The sequence below is a fragment of the Nipponia nippon genome, unplaced genomic scaffold (genome assembly GCF_047370975.1).
Source record: "Nipponia nippon isolate SJK-2023a ecotype South Korea unplaced genomic scaffold, ASM4737097v1 scaffold_16, whole genome shotgun sequence".
Lineage (NCBI taxonomy): Eukaryota > Metazoa > Chordata > Aves > Pelecaniformes > Threskiornithidae > Nipponia > Nipponia nippon.
The window spans coordinates 8,522,560-8,550,317 of NW_028262332.1; the positions used below are offsets into that span (position 1 = coordinate 8,522,560).

The 27,758-nt window shown below is 56.8% G+C and overlaps 1 protein-coding gene across 1 annotated transcript; it reads right to left on the reverse strand.

Annotated features, from left to right (window-relative positions):
* Window positions 1-768: 768 nt before the first annotated feature.
* SARDH (sarcosine dehydrogenase) lies at window positions 769-26,967 on the reverse strand. The gene is made up of 21 exons (XM_087752855.1): window positions 26,898-26,967; window positions 25,791-26,112; window positions 24,999-25,177; window positions 24,271-24,450; window positions 23,562-23,685; window positions 23,268-23,368; window positions 21,737-21,841; window positions 21,136-21,265; window positions 18,781-18,867; window positions 18,601-18,691; window positions 16,419-16,560; window positions 14,680-14,763; window positions 13,906-14,019; window positions 13,217-13,355; window positions 12,478-12,591; window positions 10,788-10,935; window positions 10,332-10,425; window positions 5,176-5,338; window positions 4,664-4,832; window positions 4,107-4,242; window positions 769-1,989 (listed from the first exon to the last, which is right to left on the reverse strand). Exons 2-21 carry the CDS (start codon window positions 26,104-26,106, stop codon window positions 1,864-1,866), a joined length of 2,742 nt encoding a protein of 913 aa, XP_087608981.1. The 5' UTR covers window positions 26,107-26,112; window positions 26,898-26,967; the 3' UTR covers window positions 769-1,863.
* Between the last annotated feature and the right edge of the window lie 791 nt (window positions 26,968-27,758).

Here is a 27,758-nt window from a genome sequence, read left to right on the forward strand (position 1 = left end):
GTTTCCAGTAAAACCAAAGCATTTGAGAGTTCAAATTCTTGCCCATGGCGCTTGTTGCACGAGGCCAAGGAACTGAAATCAGCTCTAAAGAGGGTATAAACCAAGCAAACCTAGTCAAGGGAAATAAAGTGAAAAGCATGCAGTGTGATTATTTCTTCGGGCAGGTGAAAGCTTCAGCAGAGATCAGCTGCGCCGCTGAAGACGGAGTCCAACGAGGGGACCAGAGAAAGGGATGATTATGGGGATGGGCTGGGAGCAGTTGTCCCTTCCCTTTAGCAGCGGGGGGTTCACAGGCTGCGTGCATGCGATGAAAAACCTTCCCTGACGCCTCTGAGACCAGTGCTGTGCTGCCGGAAGCTGCGGGGCTGGCAGCAGGCAGCTCAGCCTCTGCGTGCAGCCCCCTCTCCATCGGGAGCTGAAAGGAGCCACCTCCAAGGTGACCTTTGGAAGATGCCAGCAGAGCAGACGGGACCGTGGAGCCGCCGGGGGCCAAGGGCAGCCCTGGTGTCGGTGTCCCAGTCAGTGAGCTTACGCCACAGCACTGAGCTGGTCCTGCCCATACCGGGAGCAGCCCAGAGGACACACAAACACAAACTGTACTGGCAAAGCAGCTGTGGGCCAAAACACACTCATCAAACTCTCTTTCTCCTCCAAATTCAGAGGCTACACCCACACACGCATCAAGGACCTGGATTCCAACAGCACTTGCCTTCGGGAGTTTCTTTTATTCTCTGGGGCACAACAGGAGAATCTCTCCCCGGTTAAGCACCAAGGGGCCGCACGGCACCACCATGTGTTCCTCGTTTCAAACCCAGGGGCTGGCGCAGGATGGCAGCGCTCCCTGGGCACCAACACGCTCCCATTGCCACGGCCAAAACCTGGGACTTGCCAGGACAAGGTCATCATTCAGGTCTGGGGAGGATCGACCCTCCCCGCCTTCCACACAGCCATCGCACACCGAGCACCACGTACAAAATCGAAGCAGGCACCGAACATTTTGCACCCCAGTGTTGATTTTTTAAAGGGCCTCAGGTGCCAATTACCGCTGAAGGCAATGGATGTTGGTGCTTAAGCTCCCTCTGAACTTTGGAGCCACAAGGAAGCATTTTGCCAAAGCGGGACCTGAAGCTCTGGCTGTAACCAGGGCAAGACGGGATGGAAGGATGAACCTGTGCCTGCAGAGATGGGAAGAACATGCCTGGAAACCCTCTGGGTAAAGCCAATGATTTCATGGTGCAGAAGAACCCTGCAGTGGGCAGAGCATTCACGGCGTGAGCTTGGGCATCGGCCCTCGGCCCCTGCCGCTGCCCTCCATGGCCCCACGAGCGCTCCCACCCCAGCACTGGGTCCCACAGCACAGCCAGGACAAGGTGACACCCATCAGAGCAGGGACAGATGCAGCAAGGGACCAGAGAGACAGCAGGTTTGGAGGCTATAGCAGTATTAACAGCAGAGTTAGTTTAAAAAATTCATTTCCAGGCAGCATGAAACTACATTGTGGGGAAAGGGATTCCAGCAAAGTCAAAAATTGAAACCACTTCATTTGCAGTCAAGCAAAACACTGTTTTCAGGCCAATTAACCCATGGAAAAGAATTGTTGCTGTAGTGGTACTGCTTCATTTAGAAAACAGAGCAACAAAATCTTTGTACTTTTTGGAATCTCTTCCTCCTCTTCCCCTCTAATTTGACCCAAATTTGCTTGATGAGTTCACTGCAGACGTTTGCTCAGCTCTCCCAGCAGATCCTGGAGCCAGCTGGGGCACCCAGGAGCCGGGAATTCAGCTAGCGGCTCCTAAAGGCATCTTCCCTCTCCCCATCCCAGCATCCGCAGCATCCGCTCGCCACCCCGGCGCTGTCGCGCTCTCAGTAAAAGCCCTTCACTCGCTTGTTGTCCGGGTCGAACGGGGACTTGGTGTGTGCTCGGGCAGGGTAGGTCACTCCCATCCGCTCCAGCTGATAGCTGCCGCTCTTCACGAAATCCAGCGAGACCTGCAAGGCAGAGCCATGGCGAAACCCCCGGTAGGGGCTGCGAGGCCCCGCTGGGGCACCAGCCCCTGCCAGCAGCCCAGCTCCATCACTGGGCAGGCTCCCACACCACCCCGCAGATCTGCTTTCCACAGAAAAGCCGGCTCTGCCATCCCAGGAGAATGCACGGAGAGGAGGAAAAGAGATTTTTTAAAGCACTCGGCTAAAAAAAATAAAAAGAATGCAGTATTTAATTTTTTTGGAGGTTGTTTTTTTTTTTTCCCCTGTGGATTTTTTCAACGGCACCCAGTGCAAGGTGCTGTGTGAGCTCATCGCTAGAGGGTCCAGAGCAACCAGGCTGGGTGGGGGGATGGCACACCCGAACGGGGTCAGCCCTGGCTGCAGGAGGGGACCACGGTGGCAGCCAGGACGTCACCGCTTGGCGTGATGAGCGTGAGCCACGGGGCTCACCCAGTGCCAGGCAGTGCCGGTGGCTGAGACACCCCGGCGCAGGGAAGGGCTGGGGGCTCTCGAGGCCAGTGTGTTTTTATCACCTGGAAATTGTCAGTGATACAGTGACAAACAGAATTTTTGTTTCTCTCCTGTCCGCCTCACCCTCTGTACTACTTCTGCTCCTCTGACTCTCTAGCCCCGATACTGCAGAGACATCCCCATCCTGGACCCCCCTTCCCAGAGCTGGGAAGCATCACACCCGGTCGCTGAAGGGCCATATCCATGGGAAGGAAACTAAAGGGCCACTTGCAACACGGCAAGGCCCTGAGCAGCCGTGCTGGGCACCCCACTGCCAGGGACCTACTAAGAGGGGGGCTCTGTGTGCCCTCCTCCAAGGGCTTGGGGTTGGTGTGGGGTCTGGGTCCAGCACCAAGCCCCTGACGGGATGGTATGGGGCAGGGTGCCAGTGCAGGTCCCCCGAGCCACCTCCCCTCCCTGCACAGCAAAGCTCCCTCCTCCTTCCACAATTAGTGCCCAAACCAAGCGGGAGTTATCCCAGGGAGCGGGGAGATGAGGGCTGCACATTAACATCTGCTTATCAAGCGCTGCTTCCTGGCTGCAGCCAGCCAGAGCGGCCATGCAAAGGAGCTGGCAGGGCTGGGGACCCCACAGCATGACCAGTATGTCGTGCCTCTCTCCACCATTGCCATTTTGGGCCCTGCAAAGCCCAGCAGGCAGCTGCCTGCTGCCAGCCTCGCAGCATGCTGCCACGGCAAAGCTTTCCCTGCAGCGGGTGTGCGAGCAGGGAGAGCGGCACGATGGATGCACCCGGCGGGGATGCACTCAGCACCGTTCTGCTGCATCGGTGCCTTGTCGGAGGCAGGAGAGGACCGTCCCCCTGCCACCTCCATCCTGCTGCCTCCATCATGCTGCCTGGGGCAGGCAGGTGCAGCCAGGAGAGCGAGATTTAACAGGGAGGAGAGAGAGAGAGTGGGAAAGGGGGAAAAGAAAGGCGAGTCTAGTGGGGAACATTCAGCATGGGGAGAAAAGGTGGTCCCCAGGGGCTGAGAGGGCAACTGGAACACAAAACCACTTGACTTGGGAGTTTTGCACTGATGCAGGATTAGAAGTCAAGGCAAGCAAGAGGACGGAAGCACGAGCATATGCACTGCTCTTGCTTTGCAACAGGGAGGGTCCCTGGGGACGTCATCCACAGCCCTCTGTCCCCACACGGGTTCCCTGGCCTCTCCGTACAGCGCGCTGCTTAATGAGAGCACCTGATTTACTATCCAGGAGTCTCCCAGGGTTAATTAAGAGCCTGCTGTGCTCCTATTGGCCATTGCTCTCTATAACATGAGTTAATTCACTGCTGCAATTAAATACTCAGTTGCAAATAAGATCTGAGGCAGCGCTTGAGCCAGAGAGCATTGCTGGGACCACGCAGAGCAACAGCCGGTGAGATCGACCTTGCCGCCAAGCCGTGGCATCCCTCACCCTCCAGCCTCCTGCGGGGAAGCACGAGGGGGGCTGCCCCGTCTCGCTCCCCAGATGACAGAGGATTTGCAACGGGTTTATGCATACGGCTTCAAAACCAAACAAGCGCTACGCTCCCCCCCAGGAAGCCCCTGCTGCAGGGAAGGAGGCGCAGCCGTCCCCAGGGCTGGCGGCGGCAGGGGGTCTATACTCACCGGGCCCCCCGTGGGGTCACGGATGTAGCCGTAGGCAATGGTTTTATCGATGGCAAATCCGAAGTCTGCCCGACGGATGTGACCGACCACCTCGCCATCCCGCCAGACCGCCTCCAGGCCAAACATTGGCACCTTCCTGCAAGGCGAAGGCAGAGCTGCTCTGAGCAAAGCCCCACATTGGGAACCCATGGGGGAGAGGGGCTCGGGGGGACCAGACCCCAGCTCTGCCCCGGGCCAACCCACGTGCTGGGGTTCCCGCTGCCCACAGGTTCATTGTCCTCCCCGTGCTGATCCCAGGCGCTGGCAAAACCCCTCTAGCCCGATTTGCAAAACCTCCCGCTGTTCTGGGTGAAACAAGATAAACCCACTCCCTGTCACACCATTTCCAGCTCCCATTAAACATCCAGCAGGGAATTTGCAGCGGGATTTAAATTAGAGATGGAATTAGAGCATGGAAAACAGCCGAGCTGGCCTGCAACTGAGCTCCATGCGTGTGCCCGGGTGCAGGGGTGGATGGGGATGGCTGAAGGTGCTCGTCCCAGGGCGGTGGTACTCACTCCTCGGTGGTGAAGCAGACGAGGCGGCGGAAGACGCCCTTGGCTTTTTGAGCCTCCACAGCCTCCCGGCCCAGGAAGGGGATGCCAGACTTGAGCTTGCAGGTGAAGGCTAAGCCTGCTTCTAACGGGGTATCGTCAGGGCGCAGGTCTGCGTGCCAGTGCCTGTACCCTGCAGAGAGCAAGCATGGGTCGCCCAGCCTCTCCCTGCCACTGCAGCAAGCCCAGGGTGAGCAGCATCAGGAGACTAAGACATCACCCCTGCCTCTTGGGCACCCCCGTTGCCCTTGATTCACTTGGCTCTGGACAAAGCACCCTCGAGAGAAGCCCCTATTGGGAAAGTCTCAGCAAGAAGTGCTGAGGCTGGTAGCATCAATGCCAGTAGCTGCCAGACCTCCAGTCACAGTAACCCACCCTCGAAGCTGGGAAAAACTCATTTGCCCTGGTCCCCTGGCCAGAGGCAAAGCAACAAGCGCTGCTGGAAGCAGTGCAGGAAAGCATGGAAAGCAAGAAACCTTTCTCGATGCTGAGGCTGTCGATGGCTCTGTAGCCAGCATTGGTAATGCCATGCCGGGCACCTGCCTCCATCACGGCCTGGTAAACCTTCACGCAGTCCGCCTTGGGCACGTGCAGCTCCCAGCCCATCTCGCCGACAAACGACAGCCTCATGGCACGGACCTGCAAAATGCAAGAATTCAAACGCCCCTGCGGATGGAGCCAGGCTGTGCGGCGTGGGAGAGGCTACGGAGCCACATGCTGCCATGGTGCGGGGAAAGCCGGCTTGCCCAGGAACCTACCAAATGCCCTGCTTTGATGGAAGGCATTTCTTTGCTCTCCCTAGTGCACGAAGCCAGGGTCAAACTGAATTCCTTGTCTCTGGACAGCCTACGCTTGGCATCTCAAACCCAGCTATCGTCAGCCCCCAGGATGGCTGGCGGGCAGAGGGGCTGCGTTCAGCATCCTCCGGCCACCAACGCCAGGGCTGTCACACCAGCCCAGCTGGGGTTAGACGTGATGCTCCAGCTCCAGCCAGGCTTTTGTCTCCCTCTGCTGATCCATCAACGCCAGAAGAAAGCCCACAGGCACCCCCAGTCCTGAGTGTCCCCAAATCAGCACATCGGATGGGGAAGCCAGTCCCCAGCAGGCCTGCCCTGCTTTGGGGCACTTGATGGCTGCTGACCCCGGGGATGTCCCCCACTTGGGATGGTGCTCCCACAGCAGAGGCACCCAAAGGCCCTACGGTCCCGGGCAGGAGCTGAGCCCAGTGTCCCGACCCGCGCCCCACTCACCCCAGAGGGATGCTCTTGTTTCCCGCAACGGAGATTGCGCCCCAAAGCGTTACTCCCTGCCGCCAAATTAGCTCCACGCCGAATGCATGAAGCTCCAAAGAGGAAGGAGCAGATCAGCACAGGGGACTCGGTGCTTCTCCAGGGAAGCCTCATCCTCGGAGACACCCCTGCCTGCCTGCACTCCCGGGGGCACAGACCTCCCGGCTGTGCTGGGACTGCCCTGCCCATGTCCCCCTCGCTTCTCACCCAGGCAGGCTTGCCTGCATCCTCCTGTTATCCCTACTGAAACAGTCTGCATTCCCAAAGCTTTTCAGGCCAGCTGGGGCCAGCCCAGCTCGTGCACCTTCCCTGTAGATATCCCTTGAGTCTGAGCTGCATTTCCCTCTGCTTCATCCCTTTGGATTTCTCTGCTTCCTCCCCCACAAAAACCACTCTGGTTCATCCCTTCGGATCCACATCAACCGCAAATGCACACATCGCTTTGGGAGAGAGATTAACTCAAGAGTTTCATGCCAGATTGTGATCTGCAGTCTTAATAAAGCAGTTTTCAGCTAGGAAGAGACTTCCAGGCTGGTTCTGTTGGCCAGGCACGCTCAGCAGCTTTGGGACTGTCTTGCCTGTGCTGACTCTGGATGTTGTTCGGACAGAAACTGCCTCTTGCCGTTTGCTGAGCTCTTACTACAACCAGGAGCTGGCCTCAGCTGTGCTCTCTAATCCTGGGTATGAACAACAACAGACAACAGCAGCCGCTGCCCAAAACAGGCAACAACAGGCACAAGTACCAAAGGGGTGCCCGGGCTCTCCGCTGCGAGGACAGCCAGCAGGCAATGGCTGAGAACCCAAATCCATCCTTGCTTCCCCCAGCACCCCTGTGCTCTACCGGCACGGCAAAAATAATGTCCTCAAGCAGAGTTTAAGGCCTCTTTTAAGACGCCTTAACCTTTACAGTAGAAGTGGAGAGGAGGAAGGAACGCCATAGGTATTGGGAATTTATTTTGAGCCTCCTCACAAGAAGACGTGCCAGGGAGCGATCCTTCCTTCGGTCCCCGCCACAGCCCCGCAGCGAAGCACAAAGGCTGGCAATCACCTTTCAAGGTGCACAGACACAAGGCGGGTGAGAAGATTTTTCATTCCACACAAAAGTGTCATCTAATTAGGGAACAGCCAGAGATCAAGCCGCTGCAGCCAGCTACCATCTTCAACGCGGCAGGAGATGCTCTGGGGATTGACAGGCAACTTCCCGGCTCATTAACCCTGCCTGCGACTCAGCAGTCAGTGCCACAGCTAAAGGCACTTTACTTTCAGGAGCAAGTTACTCCCAGGAGAAACTTTCCCTCCAACCACTGTTGCTCCGGGGGGGGCGAGCATCCCGGCAAGAGCAGTAAAGGCAGAGCAGTGCACCATAGAAAACAGGTATCCTCAGGAAAACTGGGGTGCCGGTCCTTAACTTTGCACAGGCAGGGGCTGGGGGTTGCACCCAGGCGTGCATACCCCAGGCAGGGGTGCGCATCCCACCACGGAGGCCAAGGGGGACGTCAAGGGCTGGGCTCAGCCGCTCCTGCCGGCTTTCTGCTGAATTCCCCTAAAACCAGGTTTTTCTGTTAGATTTCAACAGGAGTTATGAAATAGCATCAATTCCTGGGTCTTTCAGCAGCAATTCAAAAGCATTTTAAGTATTCTAGAAAATGAAAACCTAAACTTCACCCCCTAGCCAGCAGTGAAATTCAAAGGGGGACCTTTCTCTGCTGTTCAATACAATGAGAGACGCTATATATAAACTCGCAAACCAATTGGTAATTTCCAGAGTCATTAACTCTGCTGGAGCTCTCCTTTCACTCCAGCTGATTTTGTTCAACTACTGAGTTAATGCATGAAAATCTCAGTGATAACTTTTTAAAGATGTTGGGTTCAGTTTAATCCCCCTGGAAGGCGATAGTATCAGCAAAGGCTTCAGCCCGCTGTCCTCAGAAACCCTCCTACTCTAATTTCGGCGTGGGATGGCGTCCCCTGCGCTCATTGTGTGGCGGGGGCCTGGTGGAGACCTCCCGACGGGTGGCCCTGGCAGCAGGCAGCGAGCCCCCCCAGCCCAGAGCCCTTGGGCAGGAAAGCTTTTTTCCTACAGTCAGGGCATTTACACCCAAAAGAAGCCACAAAATTTCTACCGGCTATTTCTTCCACCCAGGACCAGATTATTTTTTGTAAACTTGAAAGGAAATGCAAATAAACTAATCACGCTCTTGAAGACGGAACATTTATACACCTTTCCCAGGGGATGAGTAAATTATTATGAGATGTTATCAGCTTGCCACAGGCATGACAGGGGAGGGTGTGGGGAGGGTTATAATTCACCAGTGGAGACTAAAATGCAACGTGCTGGACAATCTGCAACAACGGATTGGCCTTCAGGTCCCCCATGCCACTGTCCCCCCCAGGGGACACTGGACACACTGTGGGTTTTCGGTACCCAGAGCACAGGGAGCACTGATGGTGACAGTTTGGAGGATTAAATCTGAGTCAGGCAAAATCTGTGGGTTAGTTAAACCACCCTAAACCCTGGCTAGGCTCTCGCTCACAAATCAAGAAGCCTTAATTTGATTTAGCAGCAATCCCTTCAGCAGCCAGCTGCATTCGAATTAAAGCCACTTTAATTCCGAATGAAAAGTGTCCACATGCGGCTTAACCTAATTTCACTAATACCCATCCTGCCTCCAGCGCCCTGTTTTCCTGCTGCCTTTTGCAAGATTTACTGCTGCACCCCCTTCATCTCCCACCTGCCTGAGAGCCAGAGCGAAGGCTCGGCACGGTCCCTCCTCCATCTCCTCCGGGCGGGAAAGGGATGCCCTGGGACCACTGCCTGCCCAGATTTCCCATGGGAAGGCTGGGGTACAAACTCGACCCCATCTTCCAAAGGGGTGGTTTTGCACTGGAACATAAAAAGGAATATTTCATGCGAGGTAAACATAAATAGAAAACCAAGACAGAGCTCCTTGGGCAAACCTTGCGAAAGTTTTTTTCCCCAATACCAAAATTTGCCAGTCTCATGTTTCCCCAGAACGTTTTGCTTTTGACAAAATGACACTTCATGGTCACCAACTCTGCTATTTAGGGTGTTTCAAGCAGGCTAAATCACAGCTTCACACATGACAAAACTCCCCAAAGAACTGCCATCGCCCCCTTTTCCTGGGGATAACTTCAGACCATGCGATCTTCACCGGGTGCGGCGGGGGAGAGATTTAAGGTGTTTTTCTCGCTGCCCCACGCCAGGCGAGACGGAGGAGTCCAACCAAGCAGACAGCGCTGCAAAACCTCACCGCAAACCCCAGGGACTGATCCACCTCTTTGCAACACAGCGAACAACACTGAACCGCTTTAGGCTGAGCCTTCCTCCCTCGACACCTCCGAGTGATGCTACACAATGTGTGAAACCCATCGCTGCGGGTGCCGGCAGAGACGCCGGGCTGCCAGCCTGGGCAAGGTGCATCTCCCGTGGCTTGCTGAGGACTGTGGCACTCAGGACGGCATGCATGTGCCTGCCCTGTGCTCTGCAGGCAGCGCTGCAGGCAGGCAGCGCAGGCAAGGCGAGCTCACCTCTGTCTGCAAAACACCGCGCCGGCACTGCCTCCCCAGGCGATGGGTTTGGGGGGCAGGAGCCGGCCAGCACCCCCCACCCATGACTCCCCACCAGGCACCCAAGCCGGGCAGAGGTGCTGGTTCCCACCATCACCCCAAAGGGCTTCTCGTCCCCTCTCTCTGACACCGAGGGGCTCAGCCCGAGGCGTTAGCGCGGAGCATTACCATTTCTGCGCTTTTCTTGCATAACTGCTGACGTGAACCTTGAAGCCTGGGCAAATGCAGGATGATCTGCACTTGTACAGAAAGCTTAAGGTTGTCAGACTTCTCCTGTGATCAAATACACCGGCTCCGCAGGCTGCCCAGCCCTTACCACCAGTACTTGACATGCTTTACATTAAATCATCCCTATTTTTTTTATGAGTAGGGGGAAAAGAAGGGGATCTAGAGTGTCAAATAAATCTCTTCATCACCAGCGCTCGCCCCTAATCCGTGGGAGGTGTCACTTGTTCCTCCGACAGCGCTGCAAAGCCATAAGTCACCATGTCCCTTCCCCAAGCTCAGCCCAGGCTACAACGCTGCTGGGCAGGCTGGGAGAGCAGGCCGGCACCTGGCAAGCAAACGGGGAGGAAAACACCCCAGTTTTTGGCCTTTTCCAACCAAAAATCCCAACAAAACCTCCCAGCTGCCCGCTGCAGCAATGTGGAGGCAGAGGGGTTGTCTAGCAGAGGATGCTCGGCTGCGCAGGCTGGCGGGCGGTCACCCCAGCGAACAGACATCCCTGGGGAGCTGGAGGGCCGGCCCCGTCCTACCGTGCATCCTGCGGCCACGGCCAGTTTGTGGGTGGAGAAGGGGAAGGCCTCGTTGCTGAGGTCGGTGTCGAGCACTTCTTGGAGGACGACACGGCTGTGGGGAAACAGCAAAGCGGCCGCGGTGAAAGGACGTAGCTCGCCAGCCTGCTCTAAGGGTTATTGCGAAAACTTGCTTTCTCGTCTTGTTGGCAAGGCAGACTTCTCCCTCGAAAGGGGAGCTGACGTGGGTGATATGCCATGCTGTGAGAGCCTCGAAAGAAATGCCAGTTCCCCAGCAAATGGAGTGTCGCTCCAGCCAGACCATTGCCTGTTGCCATGGGGCTCACACTTAACCCTACCCGACACAGGGACCTGGCCTGCGTCTGAGGCATCCCTGCCTCCAGCCCTGCATCCCTCCCTCCATCCCTCCATGGTCAGGGTGCAAGGAGGGGGCTGTGACGCTCTCCCCACACTCACCTCAGGGGGCCCTGGATGCTCATCATGCCCAGCTCCTCCGAGCAGTCGAGGAGTTCGCACTGGAGCTTCATGTCCTGCAGCACAGTGGTGATGTGCGACCAGTTGTGCTGAGCCACGGCCCCGCCGATAGCCAGGTAGTAGCCGTCCCCTGGAAGACACCCCCGCGGCAGCCTTTCAGGCTCAAGAGCGTCGGGCTGGGGGCGATGCCCCGCTCAGCTCAGGGCTGGTTTTGCTCTCCAGAGGCTGAGCTGCAGCCCTGAGCCTCTCCAGCTTGCACAGCCTGGGGGGACTGCCAAGAAAGGAGGGGGTTAAATAGTGCTGGGGCAAGGGAGGGCTCTGCTAACATCCACGCTGCCTTTCGTGGGGCTCAGCACAGTGAAAACCAATGACCATTAAAACCCGAAAGAAGAAAAGGTAAAAAAAAGCTGTTCGAGCCCTGGAGGTGCCTGTGCTTGCGTGAGCATCACAGGAAGAGAAAAAACCTCTTTGTCCCTTGAGACCAACAGCAAAAGCATCTGCTCTTTTGTCCCAGTACAGAGCGGATGCCAAAGCTCAGAGGGAGCCGGGAACTACAGGTGGGAGCAGGGAGGGCTGCAGTGACAGGGCCATAACCAGTGCAGGAGTTGCACTGTATACAAGGAGGAATTTCATCTCGTCAGGAATCCTGGGTAGAAAAATCCCCAGGGATGGGGTTTGAGAGCTGATTAATATGTAATCAATCTTCCCTCTGTCTTTCCTGCCGCTACAAAATTGCTCTCTGATAATCTGTCATAACGATAATAAGTGCAGCCACCTACAGTAATTGGAAAAATAGACTTTGCTGCGATTAAACTCCTCCATCGGCCGACAAACCCTGCAGCTCTGCCATCCGCTTCCTGTCACCCTTCTGTCCCAGACGAGAGGGATACAGGATTCACCCACGGAAGAGCTGACTGGCACCCGACTACACTGGGGCAAAGGGTGGGATCACCCCCGCAACGCCCACCGCCCCAGGCCGGCGCTGGGGGCTGCACCCGCTGCAGGGCTGGTCCCTTCCAAGCAGCACCTCTGAGGGTGACACTGCTTGGGGACGGGGCTCCGCTGGCACTGGGCATCCCAGTGCAAACCTCCCTTCTGGTGGCAGCCCTGGCAGAGCCCGGTGCCACCGGGCACGGTGCGTGGCAGCACCACCGGAGCCGAGCTCAGCACGCTCCTTGGCTGCTGCTGCCTAATGCCATTTCTGCCCTCTGGGCTGACTGCTCTGCTCCATTTCAATTCCTCTTTATTGCAGCTGATAAGGACTTGGGGCGAGGTCAGAGCCGCCAGCTGGGGCTGGACAAACCCAATAACACGGATGAGCAGTGCAGGCCCCCGGGGACAAGGGGGATAATTGGGTTACAGGGACTGAGGGGTGGAGGTGGAAAAAGCCAGGTGGCTGCCATTAGGTAAATGCAATCAACCCTGCGCCTGCAGCCCCCCGAGTGTGGCGGGGATGGAGGACATGCTGGCGGGCCTTGGACCAAACCTGCCACCACCACGGCTTCCCGGGACTGGAAAGGTCTTTGCGCGCATTGATGCAGCTGAAAAAGGCAGCAGGAGAGGCTGGGAGCTGAACTGCAGGAGGGTAAACCCAGCTGGCGATCCTCCCCCAGTCCCACGGTGGCTGCAGAAACGCGTCCGACTCCAGCATCCCCGTGCTCAGGGCTTTTACCTTCGAAGGCAGGGGCCAGGGGGGAGGCCGGGTCCCCAGGGCTGATCCGGCTGACGGTCAGGTCGCTCTCCACACCGCCCCGCTTGTTCAGCATGCAGGTGTACACGGTCGAGCCTGAGGGAATGAGACGGGCACCGCTGCCCATCAGCCAGCCCCGGCACGGAGCCACGGCCCCAGCAGAGGGAGGTGGGTACCAGGAAAATTTGTCCTCATCATTACATCAGCTGCCACTGCCTGGGTATGCCCTGACCGACCCTGGATGTCCCAGCACCAGGAGGGGGAGAGGAGTACTGCTTTTCCCCTTGAGATCTGTGTGAGGAGCAGAAGCTGCATCCTTGGAAATGCCATAAGCTGTCTCCCAGCCCCGGAGAAGGGGACACTTCTCCCTGTGCAAACCACGGCTGGCAAGGGTTGTGCTTGATTTGCTCCATTACCCATCACATCTCCAGCTGTGAGCCACAGCTGGAACCAGAGGGCCAGACCCCCCCTCCCTCACCCCCCAGCTCAGAGCCCATTTGTCCCTGTGTAAATGAGAGCAGAATCCAGCCTCCGGTGAGGACAGGGAAAGCAATTGCTCACACGCTTCCCATACCCTCTGCAAGAGCAGCATTTAAAAGAAAAGCCAGTTTGGGTCCCCCCCGGTTTGTTTTGGTGTAAGATGTGATTTCCCAGGGCATCCTTCCAGGGCAGCGCTCAGCAGAGGCAGCGCGCAGCCGAAATAAGGGGGCTGAGCCGGTACCTGGCGCTTTGCTCACGTCGGCAGTAAACAGCCAGTTCGCCGCTTTTGTTGCTTCAGGACCAACCAGGTAGAATTTCCCAAAGTAAGACATGTCGAAGAGAGCCAGGGCATTTCTGCACGTTAAGCATTCATTCTTGATCTACAATTAAAGCAAACACACCGCTGAAGTGGAGCCATATTCTCGCTCCACAAAGGGAGACACACATTAAAACCATTTATGTAATGGGAAACAATATCAGGACACGGCTAGTGCCTTTAAAGGCTGTACAGATTCAAAACACTCCTGAAAAATCAGGTGTTAAAGGAAGCAAGCCTGACAGGCAATCCTGTGTGCTCAATCCCATTCCTTACTTCACTAACGCAGTGACAGTTATCAATAATAATAGTTATATTTTATCAAATTGGGTTTTTCCCCTAAGCTAGTCTCAACTCTTTCATTTAGGAAAGCAGCAGTAAAATTCCCGTGGCCTCTCCGCCAAGGTTTCTGAGCACGGGCCACACATTTCTCTTAATCTTTTTGGAACATTTTCCCCAGTTTTGGGCAAAGCTCGCCGCTTCCTCTCCCTCCGAGCCTCACCAACTCCACCCAAAGTGGCTGCGCGGCACTGGGCTCTGCTGCCTCTAACCCTCCCGGCTCCAGATGTGCCCAGCGGTTTCGGCCAGGGAGGGGGCTTCCCTCCCCCACTCACAATGTCATGGTGGGGGGGGAAGTCAAAGGTGTACTCATCCCCCAGTAGCTGGTTGTAGGTGTAGTCCCTGTGGCGCTCCTGGCCGTACGCGCCGTAGTAGTCGTAATCCAGAACCTGGGGGGAGAAGCGGGAGGATGGGGGCAGTGAGGAAGATAATGTGAGGCCGAAGCCAAGGGGCTGCTCCCAATCACATTCACCCCATGCCAGGAGAGGTGTGGGTCCATGCAGAACCTGGCTGTGGTGATGGGTCCCCACCCTGGCATCCCTGTTCGTGGTGATGGGTCCCCACCCCAGCATCCCCACCTGCAGTGACGGGTCCCCACCCTGGCATCCCTGTCCGTGGTGATGGGTCCCCACCCCAGCATCCCCACCTGCAGTGACGGGTCCCCACCCCGGCATCCCTGTCCGTGGTGATGAGTCCCCACCCCAGCATCCCCACCTGCAGTGACGGGTCCCCACCCCGGCATCCCTGCCCGCTGCTCTCTTCAATGTACAGAAGTGAGATCAGTGCCTGTCGTTTGGGGGCGTTGCAAGCAGATGCTGCCTGTTGCAGAGGGACAGGCAGACAGACAGGCACAGCATGCACACACGGATCTCCCTCTTACCGCTGTTATAGTGAATCAAAGCCCAACAGCTTTTATGGACCTGTTTTGGGGCCATGCACCTGCTTGCAGCATATCGCACACCCTGCAGACGCAGGACACGTCCTGCATGCGCCGGGCATGGTGAGTACCCTCCGGGCTGGCTGCCCCCCGAAACGTGTGCCATGCTTACCGGGGCTGCTCCCCTGGGGCTGAACCAGCCCGGCCTCTCCCAGCCATGCCGCTCCTGGAAAACGCAGCCCTGTCGCAGCAGCTCCTACACAAGCGAAGAAATGGGAACAAATGGTTAAAAAAAAGCCTTTTCACTGCTTTTTTGAGCAGCGCCCAGGCTGCTCTCCTCCAGTGCACGCTCAAGACCCAATTTGTGACCCCTTGGCTTTGGCTATCAGCAGCCAAAATCAGTTCTGCAGTTTGTCTTTTAAAACAGCGGCAAAACCCAGCTGCCTGCAAATTGCCTGATATTTTTGTCTCTCTCCAAGAAAGGTATTTGCCTCAACGGCAGCCGACGGGTGGGAGTCCGGCAGCCCAGCTGCGCACCCCACCAAAGCTTGCGCTACGGCGCATGAATTACTGACCGAGAGATGCTAAATCCAGAGAGCAAGATTCCCCCCGATGTTTACAAGAGTAATTATATAATAACATTTACAATTTACATGGCAACCTCCTCATTCCTCCTCTGTGCTCTCAGGAAAATCTCTCTGCACGCAATTAATTAGAGATCCATTAAGATATTGTGTTTGGTGCCTCTGTTCAGAAAAGAATAGATTTTGTTGAACATTTCAGAAATGATTCAGTGCCTATTTATAAAACACAGCACATGTTCTGGAGCTGCATGTATAAATACCAGGCTGTCAGTCAAATGGGCATCGCTTATTAGACATGTTATTAAAAAATAAATTGCATCCTCGGTGACAGAAAACAACAGAGCTGTCAACCAAACACCGGGGGACGGTGGGGAGGGATGTCTGTTTTACTGCTTGAGCCTCTGCTCTCCATCGGAAGAGGAATAGTGTGATATGAATTAGCGATGAGCAGAAATGGGCTCGAGAAATGTGGCTGCTCCTTGCTGGGGCTGGGACTGGGGCTGGCAGTGACGGGGTGGGAGGAGGCACCGGCTCCAGGTCACCCCGAGCATCTCGGGAGCGGCGGGTGTTTTGGGGGGCTCTCAGTCGCAGCAGCTGCAATGCTGCTGGTACAGCAAACTGCTGGAAACTGGTTTTTTTTCTCAAGTGCTGCATCTTGAAAGCGCTCACCTATGGAGATTTGTGCAAGGAAGCAGCTGGCGAAGGTGGGAGCAGGGAGGAGCCCTGGCTGGCAGCTACAGGGAGCAAAACCAGTGGGGACTTAGGGGCTGCCAGCAAAACCACCTCCACAGAGGCACAGCTGCTCCCCACTCTTCCCGCAGCCCTCCCTGTGCCCCAGCCTTGCTCCACATTGCGAGATGCTGTTTTGGGGAGGAAAAGCTGCTGCTGAGCTGCGAGCGAGGCATGGCGAGCAGGGGGCCGATCACCGCGGGCATCCAGCACCCCACAGCCCTCGCAACTGCCCCCAGGCCGGGCTGACAGTGAATGAAACGAGCCTCTGAGCCCTTCTCTCCACTTTTCCCTTGCCCAGCGACCATCACCGGGCTCTTAAGCCATATCTGCTAAGTTAAATCTTAGGGGAATGCTTGGCATTGCTACCATTAAACTGTCCATGGCCCCAGCACCCTCGCAGCGTGCACCCGGTGAGCTTTAGGATTCGACAGGGATCTTCTCAGGATGGATGGATGGGAGTAAGGATGCAGCACGCTCCTTTGGGGAGCAATATGACTGTGGTCACTCCTTGCCACCTCTTTTTTGCTCCAAGGGTGCTGTGAGGGTCTCCCACCGCTCCTCGGAAGGCAGCCCAGGTCGCGGTGCACGTCCTCACCTCGTGGAGGGGGTCCTTCCTTGCGTTGCGCCCTGCCAGCGGCTCATCGTGGGGGAAGACAACGGAGTAGTTCTTGGCATAGGACTCGTGGCTCCGCTCCCGGATCCAGCGGTTGTTGTCAGTAAGGGAGTGGTGAAACCTCCTGGAAGGCAGGGAGAGGGCGGCCGTCCGGATGAACCCACCGGCTCACAGGGTGCCTCCTCACCCAGGCACAACCCTCTTGGCCAGACCCAGATGTGGATGCAGCTGCTGTGGTGTAAAATTGCTATTCCTGCACCCCTTTCATGGGTCGGAAAGCAAAGGAACCAAGTGGGGCTTGGTGCTGGCCATGCCGCAGCGCTGCCCACCAGAGCTGGGCACTCGCCGCAGCCCCCACACTAAGCTCCCCAGCCCTGCTCCAGGCACATCTACCCCAGAGCAACTGGGAGCAGAATACAGACCTGTTGGGGGGGAAAAAATAGAAAAAGAGGAAACTTGAGGTTAATTCTGCTCCTCTTCAGCGTGGGGCCGGCCTCAGAGCACCCGTCGTGCACAACCCGGGTTTAAACACAGCCCTGATGAAGGAAAGAGCCCTGGACATTCCTTACATTTTTCATCCAATTCTCCCTAGGCTGAAAGATAAATAAAACCCCAAGCATTTGAAATTTGTTTGACATATTTTTGTCTTTCAAACAGAAAAACTCCTTAAAGGAATGTGCCAGCTCAGCACATGCTTAGGTTATTATTACCAGAGACCTGTAACTCATGGAGAGCAGCCCTGGGTGCTGGTGGCACCTTTCCCGTCCTCCCGCTTCGGCGGGCAGGGGAGCGCGGCTCTCCGAATTACCACCGGCTCCTCTCCAGCCCAAAGCCCCCATGTCTGGAGAATGGGAGACAGGCAGCAGGCAAAAGGTAAGGCAAAACGTCATCTAAAGGGCCTTTTAAAACAATATTTTCAGCTTCTCTCCCTGCTGCCTGGGTGCAGAGGAGAGGAAGGGCACGGGGGCCTTGCCGAGGAAGCAATACTCCCAAAAAGCAGCCATGGGCTCGCTGTGAGGGCAGCTGCCTCTTCCGCCGGCATGGGACAGGCAGCAGGTGACACATGGCATGTCACCGGCACCCTGGCTGCCCCGTCCGCCCCAGCCCCTTCACTGACGTGCTGAATTCTTGACAGCGGCAAGAGGAGCAACAGCTGCCAGATGAAATATTTACAAGTGAGTGTTTTGAGAGGATAAATATTTAAATGTGCAGAAAAGGGAGTTATTTAGAGAGGAGCTTAGTAATCGTCACCAAAAGAAAACAAAACGGGACCGACACCAGCTTGATCACGGGGCAGACGGGATACGGGGGATGCTCGGGTAATCCAGATGCAAGGGCTGGAAAGCCCCCGACCACTGCCTGAGTGGGGCTGGGGTCCCCCAGCGCGGGTGAGCCCCAGGATGGCTGCGGTTATACCAACCCGCCCGTCTGACGGTGCAGCGGTCCCTGCCCAGCCCGGGGATTTCTCCTTCCTTGGCTTGGCCCATCTGTGGGGCTGGTGGAGGAAGGCTGCTGGAGGCATTGCCCGCTGACCTCTGCAGGCACCAGCACCGACTCCCCTCTCCTCCCAGCCCAAGTCAATGGGGTGTTTAGCAGCTTTGCCACTAAAGCAACATGATTTTAAAAGCTTTGTCCCTGACAGGGTGGTTGCTTGTCGCTAGCAGCCCTATAAGAAAGCCCAAACCCAATCAAGTATAATCAAGCAAGTCAAAAGCAATTACAGAGCCAACATCTGCACAGTCAAAACTCCCGGCCCATGTCGTGCTGCAGGGGGGAGAAGCTAATCTTTCTCCTGTTGAAATCATCACCCTGATTATTAACTTAGAGGATTAGGCACAGCACTAATTGAACAACAACAAAACGCAAACGTAATTACCCTGTCCTTTCCCATCACTGCCATCTCCTCCTGTCTGATGGAAGCTGTTTGCGTAGAAGCGGAATGAGGCAAATGAGAGAAACTCCACGTGTAAACTCATGAAAGCCGTCGAGCACAATTGATTCCAGCTCCTTGGAGGGACACAGGCTGCGGCACAGACGCTGCCCGACACCCGCCCCCGATGCCAGCCCTGCCTTGAAACCCGTCCCCAAGGACTACCCATGGATGAAGGGTATCAGCAAAGGAGCCTGCAGCCCGCGGGGACCTGGGACAGCCGGGGTGACTTGCCTGATGTCGTAGCCGTACATGTCCTTCTCTGGCCGCCCATGGATGATCCAGTGAGCCAGCTCCCTTCCGCAGCCACCTCCCAGCATCATCCCTGGGGGAAGAGGCAAGGACCCAGATGAGGCCAGGAGGCCAAGCACGGCTGTGGATGCCCGAGGTGTGATCCCTTCCGCTCTCTCTTACCGGCGCTGTTGAAGCCACAGCCCAGGAAGAAGCCTCGGACTTCTGGGGCTTCCCCCATGAGTGGCTTGTGGTCGGCCGTGAACGACTCTGCAAGACAGAGAGGGACGTGTGCCAGCAAGGCCAGGGCAGGCGTTTTGGGGACGCATCATGCACTTTAGGAGCAGGGTTCCTACAGCTTCCCATGCTGGCCTTGTCCTGCTCCCAGAGAGCCAGAGTAGGACCAACACCGAGCACTTCCCAGCACCTCAGCTCGAGCATCCCCCACCCGCGCCTCTCCAACAGCCCCCAGGCAGCAGAGGCCACAGGCAAGGCTTCCCTGGTACCGGGATGCCCAGCATCACACAGGGGTCTTGTGCAGGCTCCTGAAGCAAATATACATACACATATATACACATATACTTGCTTCAGAAGCTTGCATGAGTATACACATATGCAGGCACACACACATATATATATATATGCACATCGCACTGCCAGTGGCAGAGGCAGGCGCTGGTGGCACAACGCAGCTCCTTTGCAGCCCTGCACGTTGCACAGCCCGTCCCTGCACCGCTGAGACCCCAGGCTTGGATTAACTCTGCCCTCCGTGCCCCCGGGGAGTCGGCAGCGCTCGCTGCACGCCAGCACTGCAGAGGGAGGACCTCGGTGCTAAGGTTTAGATTGAAAATTTGTGAAGCAGAACAAATCCCCAGTCAGAAGGCGCACGAGGCACTGCGGCGGCTGGTGCAGCCTCTTTCTTTCTCCCACTCCCCCAGTTAAGGGAGCTGCATGGACCCATTCATTGCCTTTTCAACATCTGGGCAATATTTCATTTTTATGACTATTTTTCACCTTCATCGATTTCTGCTAGGAAATTTCATGAATTTAAGCTACTTTATTCCACTGAGGGATTGCTGCTGATGTTGCCCAAGGCTCCTCTGCTAATGATGTCTCATGCTGCCAGCTCCTGCTCCCCACAGCACTGTCAACCACGGCCCCTGTGCAAATCCCCACGAGGGAAGACGGAGCAAGACACCCTGACAGAGGTGTGCAATCCTCCTCCCTGTTTTATGGTGGTTCATCCATCCATGTGAAAGGAAAGAGAGAAGACAGGGTTCAGTCTGGTCCTTTCCCTGCCCAGCAATGCCCAGCTTGTTTCCCCAAGACCTCTGTGCTCAGGAGAAGGGAAGAGGAGAGTCAGAAGATTATTTCATGCCAATAACCCCATAGCGATATGCCAGGCTACAAATTCACTGAGTTAACGGTGCAACCCCCAAAGTACCTCGCCTTCACCAGTGCTGCACGCCAGCCCTGCTGCCTTTGCACTGGGACGGATGCTGAGCGCTCACATGGGACCTTGGCCCGCTTGGCTGCAGGGTTGGATCAGCAGCCGGAGCAGAAACAGCTTAAACCACCCCAGTTCAGTCTGCTTTCATCCCCTGCACAGTAGCTGTTCTGGTGGTGAAATATTTACCGTGCAGCAGAAAGGACAAGTGTTTGCTATTTGCTTCAGCCCAGCGTGACTCAGCTGTCACAAGCAACCCAGCTGCTGGTTTAAATCAAGAAGTAGAAAAGGAGGAGCGCTGACCCTTTGGAAATTACATTACTGTACTACAAATACTAGACATTTATCTATAAGATGTCAGCTCCCCACCGGAGGCCAGCAGCTCTGCTTACACTGCGGTTTTATCAAACCTGCTGTACCCAGGGCCAAGGCCCCCGCCTTGCACATGCCATGTTTTATCTGCCGTGGGGCAGGAGATGTGCCCTACTTTCCCCTTGTACAGCAGCACCGCTCCCTCCCCGAGGGCCTCGAGGGTTTCCCTTTAAGTGCTTCAGCAAAAAGGGATTTTTTTAAAAAATTTTTTTTTTGAGCATGTGGTGGATTTCACAGGCCAAACCAAGCGCGCAGGGCTCGGGTTCGAGCGCTGGCATCATCTCACTGCCACTGCAGGCAATGCTACGGCCTCTAACTCCACACCAGACAGCCTGGGATGTAAATCTGGGTAAATCTAATGTCATCAGCCCAGAAGAAAGTAGTAAAAATAATAATATAAGATAACACTTGGTAAAAAAATGGCCACAGCTTGAAAAAAATCTGCCCCTTCATTCCCCAGTCCGGTGGCCACAACATCAGCTGTAAATCTGCGCTAGCCACCCCCCAGCCTGGACCAAGGCAATGAGCTCCCCGGGTGTTTCTCCACCTAGGCTAAGCCTGGGATGCCACCCCTCGGAAGATGACACCACTGCAGCCAGACCACAGGCGCTTTCTCTGCCTTCAGAGAATTTCTCTTCCCAGGTTATGAAGTTTCCCCTTGTCTTCAGCAAGATCCTTGGAGGAACGCAGCCACCCCGATGCCAGCGCTGCCGCATTACCTGGCCCGCAGACGGTGGATTTAATGCCCGTTTTCTCCAGCACCGGTACTCTGTTGATGGCACCTTCGATGTGTTGCATGAAAACATCCCAGTCCAGATCAAAGAGGCCAAAAGCAAATTTTTCAGATACCTGAAGGTGGGAAACAGGAATTGGGACACAAAACAGAGTACAGCTGAGGGCGTAAGAACTTCTCAGCTCTGGCAGCCTCGGAGACCACAGAAAATCGAGGCTGCTTTGCAGACTCTGGTTTCTTTGAGTCTTCATGAACAGCCCAGCCAAGCCAAAAGTCTGGGGCAGAGCCCGAATTAAGACACCTGTACCGGGATAAAGGGATAATGCAGCAGGGCAGGCACCGCATGGTGGCCTCTAAATCCCCCCAGCCCAGCCTTTGCAGCTCATTCCTGTTGTCTCTGCACCTCATATCTACGCCACAGACAGACCCAAAGGGAAGATGCTGTCCTGTGCTTTCCCCACCGGCCGCAGGGAGGTTGGTACCCGCAGGAGCCGGGGGCTTAGGCACTCACGCCTGCGCCCACCCCTCCAAGGGGGTTCCCTGGAAATCTGCCTTGTTCCCCTGGAAAACCTCCTGGCAACACTCACCTGCTCCCAGAAGATGGGGTTTGACTCATATCCACCCACGGAAAGGGCATCGCCTTGGAGACGGAGATACACCGAGGCGTCGTGATCGCGAACGTTTGGCATGTTCTGAAAAACGAGGAGGGAGAGCGGAGGGGTGAGGGGGGCCGAGAGCCACGGGGGGACCCTGACATCGCCCCAGTGAGGCTGAGTGGGATGAGCTGGGGGTCTGGGGCACAGGGTTGGCACCTGCAGCAGTGACCCACCCAGGCTGGGAGCAGCGGTGGCTCCATGGATGTTCCCACAGCCCTGAAATTTGGGTGCCCACATTGCCCCAAGGGGAAGGCATCCAGGTCAGCTCCAGCAAACCTGGCCGAACCACGGGCAAAGCGGCTTACGCAGGCAGAGATGCTGCGGGCAGCGTGCCCATTCACCAGGCCTGAGCCCAGGCACCCAAGCTGGAAGCCGAGTCTTGCACAAATCCTGCCTAATTAGCAGCTGGCAACATCCAGCGCTGTAGGTAGGAGCCATGCTGCGGGTGCATTTGCACAGGCGCCAGGGCAGCAGCGCCTCGGCTCTCCGGCTGCTCCTCCACGGCACGGGCAGCACTGGGAATGCTTGGGGGAGCGGGAGCAGCCGCTGCGGTTGATCCCAGCTTGGAAAGCATCACTCCTCTGCCACCCACCTCTGCAGGAGGATGCAACAGCACAACACACGGGCAGCAGTGTGCAAAGAATGAGGGATTTGTTCTCGTGAATAATGGATAGAGAAACATTTAGAGAGCATGGAAGCATTGGTGTAGGGCCTACTGCGACTCATGTTGACAAATGGAATTAAGTGGATTGAACAGGAGGCACCGGGGTCTGCAAGCTGCAGCCTCTTCTCTGAAAAGTCTCTCTCTCACCGTGTTTGTACGACACAGTGGGGTTACTGGGATATAAATGTAATCATTGATACCAGCAATTTTTAAAATGAGGCACCTCGGACTGAAAAGTCAGACACAGACTGTGTCAGTGGGATGGAAAGTAAATAGCGTGCCATCCTCAAAGCCCTGGTGCCTGAGCGACTGAAGTCTCCTTTGACTCCTGAACAATTCTCTGCAGCCTGACGGCAGGAACAGATTTCTTAGGAGAGTTTAGAAACACTTGGAGAGCTACAGCTCTGCTTGCCGGCAACTGGGGCTTGTTCAGAAAGTGTTTGGCATCTTTATGAACACTGCTATCGGACACCAAACACATCAGAGATCCTATAATAATTCTACTGAGACAAAAAAAAAAAATTAAGAAAATTGTCCTGCTAGTCATAACATTGTTAAATATTAAATACGACTCTATTAAGGGTAGTCTGATAGTCCTGCTAGGAGGAGAAGCTCCTGCGTGTGCACTTCCCCGGCTGCCTGCAGAGCCTGGCCCGCAGCGCAGGCTCACGCTGAAAGCAGGAATGGGGAGGGGGGGTCCTGCAAGTCTGGGGGAGCCAGGAGGGTCTGTCCAGGGGGGCAGGAACCCGTGCTGCTCTCCAGAGCAGAGGAGCCGATCCGCAGCCGCGTGGGACTGACCTGAATGCCCTCGATGCGCTCGGTCACCACGTAGGCGTGATGCATCCCCACCAGCGGCACGTGGACGCCGGCCAGCCGGCCCAGGGCTCGTGCCCACACACCTGCGGAGAGAGCAGCCCCGTGCTGAGCACCTCTCTGTCCTCTGGAGACCTGCGGTGGTCTGGGGGTGACAGCCAGATGGGGGGGGACAAGGACTGATCCAGCCCCGCCGGCTCACGGGATGCAAAGCCACCCCCTGCCCTGCGGCCGCAGCCCCGGTCCCCCACCTTCCCTGCCGTGCTTTGCGCCCTGTACCTGCGCAGTTCACCACGCAGGGAGTCTGGATGGTCCCGTGGGCCGTCTCCACTGCATACACCCTCTTCACCCCAAAATCATCAGCTCTGACCTGGATGCCAGTGACCGGGCAGTTCTCTATGATCTGGTGGCAGAGGAAGGGAAGCAGAGTCACGGCAGGGTCACAAGGGCACAACCCAGCTCGCCTGACATCTAGCCCCCAAATCTGGGAAAGGTGAATCCAAGCAGCGGTCTGGCAATGGCCATCTCCCTTTCCCAACAGCTATTACTGTTACTGCTGATAACAACATACCCCTCCTCAGCTGCAGGCTTAAACTGCTGCTCTGTGCTTCCCACAGCTGCAGACGATATTTATTATTCACACGCACATGAGCAAAGCAATGCACCAAGGATGGACTGGTAGTCTTGAGGAATGGATTGTGTTACCTGACCCTAAAACCTCTGCTCTCCCGAGGAACCTGCCTCGGGTGCTGCCTTGTCTTGCTCCTAAAGGTCTTCTTTTCATCCTATATTTTCCCTGGATCTCATGGTTCCTGCCAGCTTTGTTGCTGTGACCCAAACAGCCATCAAAGTGGAACCCGTCTTGGGCAAAGACCTGATGCTGCAGGAGCAGCTCTGCTCCAGTGGGAAAGGAGGAGATGGGGAAGGCAGAGGATGAAATCTCCCATGGTCAACAGGCATTAATGAGTAATTACTAATTAGGAACTACCGTAGCGCCTCTGGCAGTTGCTGCTCTGGCAAGAGTCGAGCAGGTACCAGCTGGATCCATGGTGCCGTCCTTGGGGACGTATAGCGTGCCGTACAGGTCGTCGATGTTCATCAGCGGGTACAGGTCCTTGGTCTGCGATGGGGTCAGGACGTAGGACTCCACGCCGTACACCTTCCCCAGCTGCCAACCGGACAAGAAAACCGGGAGCTCAAGCAGGCAACAAAAGCTTTGCTCTTCACTTGCTGCTGGAGGAGAAGGGGAGCCCCAGGACGTGTTTATTTCCCAGATGAGGCAACTGCCGCAGCAAGGCAAGCCCTAAATCTAGCACGGGGTGGGATGGTCTGCACAGGTTTCAGGGAATATGGTCCCGTATTCGCATGCAAGCTGCCTGTGCAGCTGGAAGAATGATGCTACCGCTCCTGTGCAACTGGGAAAACGATGCAACCACTATCTGAACTGGCAAAAATCCACGGCTGGATTTAATTTTGCCTACTTTGCCAGCATTTTGCCTGATTTCAGCAGCCTTAGGGAAGGCAGGAGGCTGCCCTGGAAGCTCACCCCAGGCCACTCGCAGCTCTCCGGGTGGGAAGGCAGGGAGGGATGGGCCGTTCGCAGCCCCGGGGGCTCCGCAGCCCTGGGACCCCCAGCCCTGCTCCCGTGGGCAGGAGATAAAGACCACCTCCTGCCTCCCAGCCGGCCGGGGGACACACCGAGGGGCTTCTCCCTACCGACATGAGCCTCTTGTACTCATCGAGGCGCTGCTTGTTGGAGGCGATGAAGAGCCCTCCGTTCTCCACCCAGCCCGTGTGCAGCCCCGTCTCCTCGGGCAGCTCCCGGCTGACCACGTCCCGCGTGTGCGCCAGCAGCTCCACTTCCACGTCGCTGGGACGCAGCTGCCACAGCAGACCTGGGGACACGGAGCCCACGGGTGGGACAGGACAGGCGGCTCCGCCACCCCCCCGCCCCGTTGCAGGGTGCAGAGGGGGCCCCGCCGTCCCACGCGTGGCGTGGGTCGCCCTGCCCGGAGCTCTTGCTCCATCTCGTGGCGACGTGGGAGCGCTACAAAGGCTGGATTTCTATTTCCCTCGGGCATTAAATGAATGGGAAAAATGGGGAGAAAAGGGAAAATCTGGAGCAGACTACCCCAAAAGAGACAACCCCCCCAAAAGCTTACCGAATTCACCTCTTCCAGCTCCCCCCTCCCTGCCAAAGAGCATTGGCTTAAAGAAGAAAAAAAAAAAAAAAAGGCGTGGAAATAAACTGTTTCATTTTCCTGTGGTCATGTAAAACTTTAAAAAAAAAGAAAATCTGGGGGATGGTTTCTTAACAAAAAGTTATGCCAAAAGGAAAAACAGAAACCCTGCAATTCTCCCCATTTAAAGCCAAAGCTCTCCGGCACATCCGGAGCCAGCCCGCGCAACGGAGCCGCTCCAAGGGCAACGGCGCATCCCAAGCCGTGGGCATCCCCGCGCCCGCCGCCCCCGCCCCAGGGAGCACCCACGCTGTGCCCGCCGCCTCACCGGCCGTGTGCCAAGTGGTGCCCGAGGTCAGGCGGTCCCTCTCCAGCAGCACGACGCTGGTGACACCCTGCTTGGCCAAGTGGTAGGTGGTCTGGCAGCCCAGGCTGCCCCCCCCGACCACCACCACCTCGGCCGAGGGTGGTGGAGGCCGGCTGGGCTCCTTGCTCCCAGAGCCTTCCTCCTTCAGCGTCTTCTGGTATGGGACGCTCTTCTTCGCCGTGGGGCCCGTTGTGCTGCTGAAGGGCCGGGGGCTTCTCCAGGGGGCTGGCAGGCGGCGGGGGGCGGCCGCCCGCAGGGCGCAGCTCACGTAGGACATCTCCACCTGCAAATCCCAAAAACACCTCACTGGTGCGGGCAGGGGACCCCAGGCCAGCTCGGGGCCTCACCACCGTTCTGGCGGTAGCGGCATCTCCGGGTGCTATGCAAGGGGCTGAGCAGCTCGCGGCGGCTGGAGCGAGCCCCGGGCATGTCCCTGCGTGGGCTGCTGGGACCCCCTTCCAGCAGGGAAACGGGACCCCGCTGCACGCGTGTGCGCTCCCAAACACCCTGCGGAGGGGCCCCACTTAAAAAGGGGGCTTGGAAACACACAAGGCATGGCAACGCCTGTGGTCGCTCATGCCTGCAGAAACCACTCTTTCTCTTTTTTTTCCCTGTATTCAGGAGCCTGCTTCGCTACAATGAAGGTGCAAGGCTTGCTCCCTGTCAAGAGAGAGCAGTGCAATGGCTGCTGGTGTGGGACGGGGACAGATCCTGCCTGCAGACACCCCAGCCCCTGCGCCCAGGGCTCCTGGCCGGGGAAATGGCTCAGGGCTTTGCTCTGGGCGCATGGCTTTGGGGGCACAAGAGGGGGTACAGCGGGGTCTCACAGGCCAGTGCCACCCCCTCCCATGCGAGCCATGGGCTGTGGCTAGGGGCTGCCCTGGAGCTCACCCCACCGAGACCGCCAGCTCGCTGCCACGCGGCCTCCAAAACCCCCGCAGTCCCCCCGCAGCCCAGCAAAGCTGCAAACTCCCGCTCGAGAAATCCCGCGACGCCTGCAGGAGTTTCTCGGACAGCCCACGGCAGGTTCCCACCGCCCACAGCCACGACTTGCCGGGCACCACTCACCAGTGAGGCTCGCTCCGGGCTGGCTTTCCCTACCGCGATGGCCGTGGGGCCCCTGCCTTCCTCCGATGCTCTCCTCCTCCTCCTCCTCTTCCGTGCACGGCCGTCCCTTTGGCCCCTGCTGCAAAAAACATTAACCAGCGCCGGCGGCGAGCGGAGCCAGCCCAGGCAGCCAGGGATGAGCTCTTACCCCTTCCCGTGGCTCTGCTACTTCCCGACGAAGAAGAAAAATCAGGCAGAATGGAGAAATTCAAAATAGGGAGGAAATGCTGCTTTTCTCCCCGGCTCGGTGCCCAGCAGAGAACAAACAGCCCAGCTGGGGCCAGCGGGGACTCGCAGCCTCCCGGGCTCGTTCGGCACTGGCTGGAGCCGTCAGCTGGATGCCAGAAAGCAAACACGGCAAGGAAAGGCACCATCTGACCCTCCTGCCGGAGTTCCCAGCAGTTACATTTTAAGAGCAGAATTAAAATAAATTTACACGTTTCCTAAGCCAGACCCACGAGCTCAAAGTGAAGGTGGGAACACCAAAAAAATTTAATTTACAGGGGGTAGGAAAAGAAACGTTTAGATCTCCCAGCCTGAAGGTTTATTGTTCCTCCTGCCCAGGACTCACCCCCGAAATTAGGGCCTGTTTGGGCAGGATACGCAGGCAACGCAAGTTCTTTAAAGGCGGCTCTGAAGGGCCTGATTCAGCTATCTCGGAGAAGCAGAGGTCGGGGTGGAGCCAGGGTTTGGCTGCCGGTCGGTGGGGTTGGGGTCCGAGCAGCATCGTGGTCCCTGCAGCGTCCCCCGGGCAGCACCGCCTGCCCACAGCCCCATGGAGCCCTGAGCAGCCCGGGGAGGGTGTTTCGGGGGGCTTTTAGC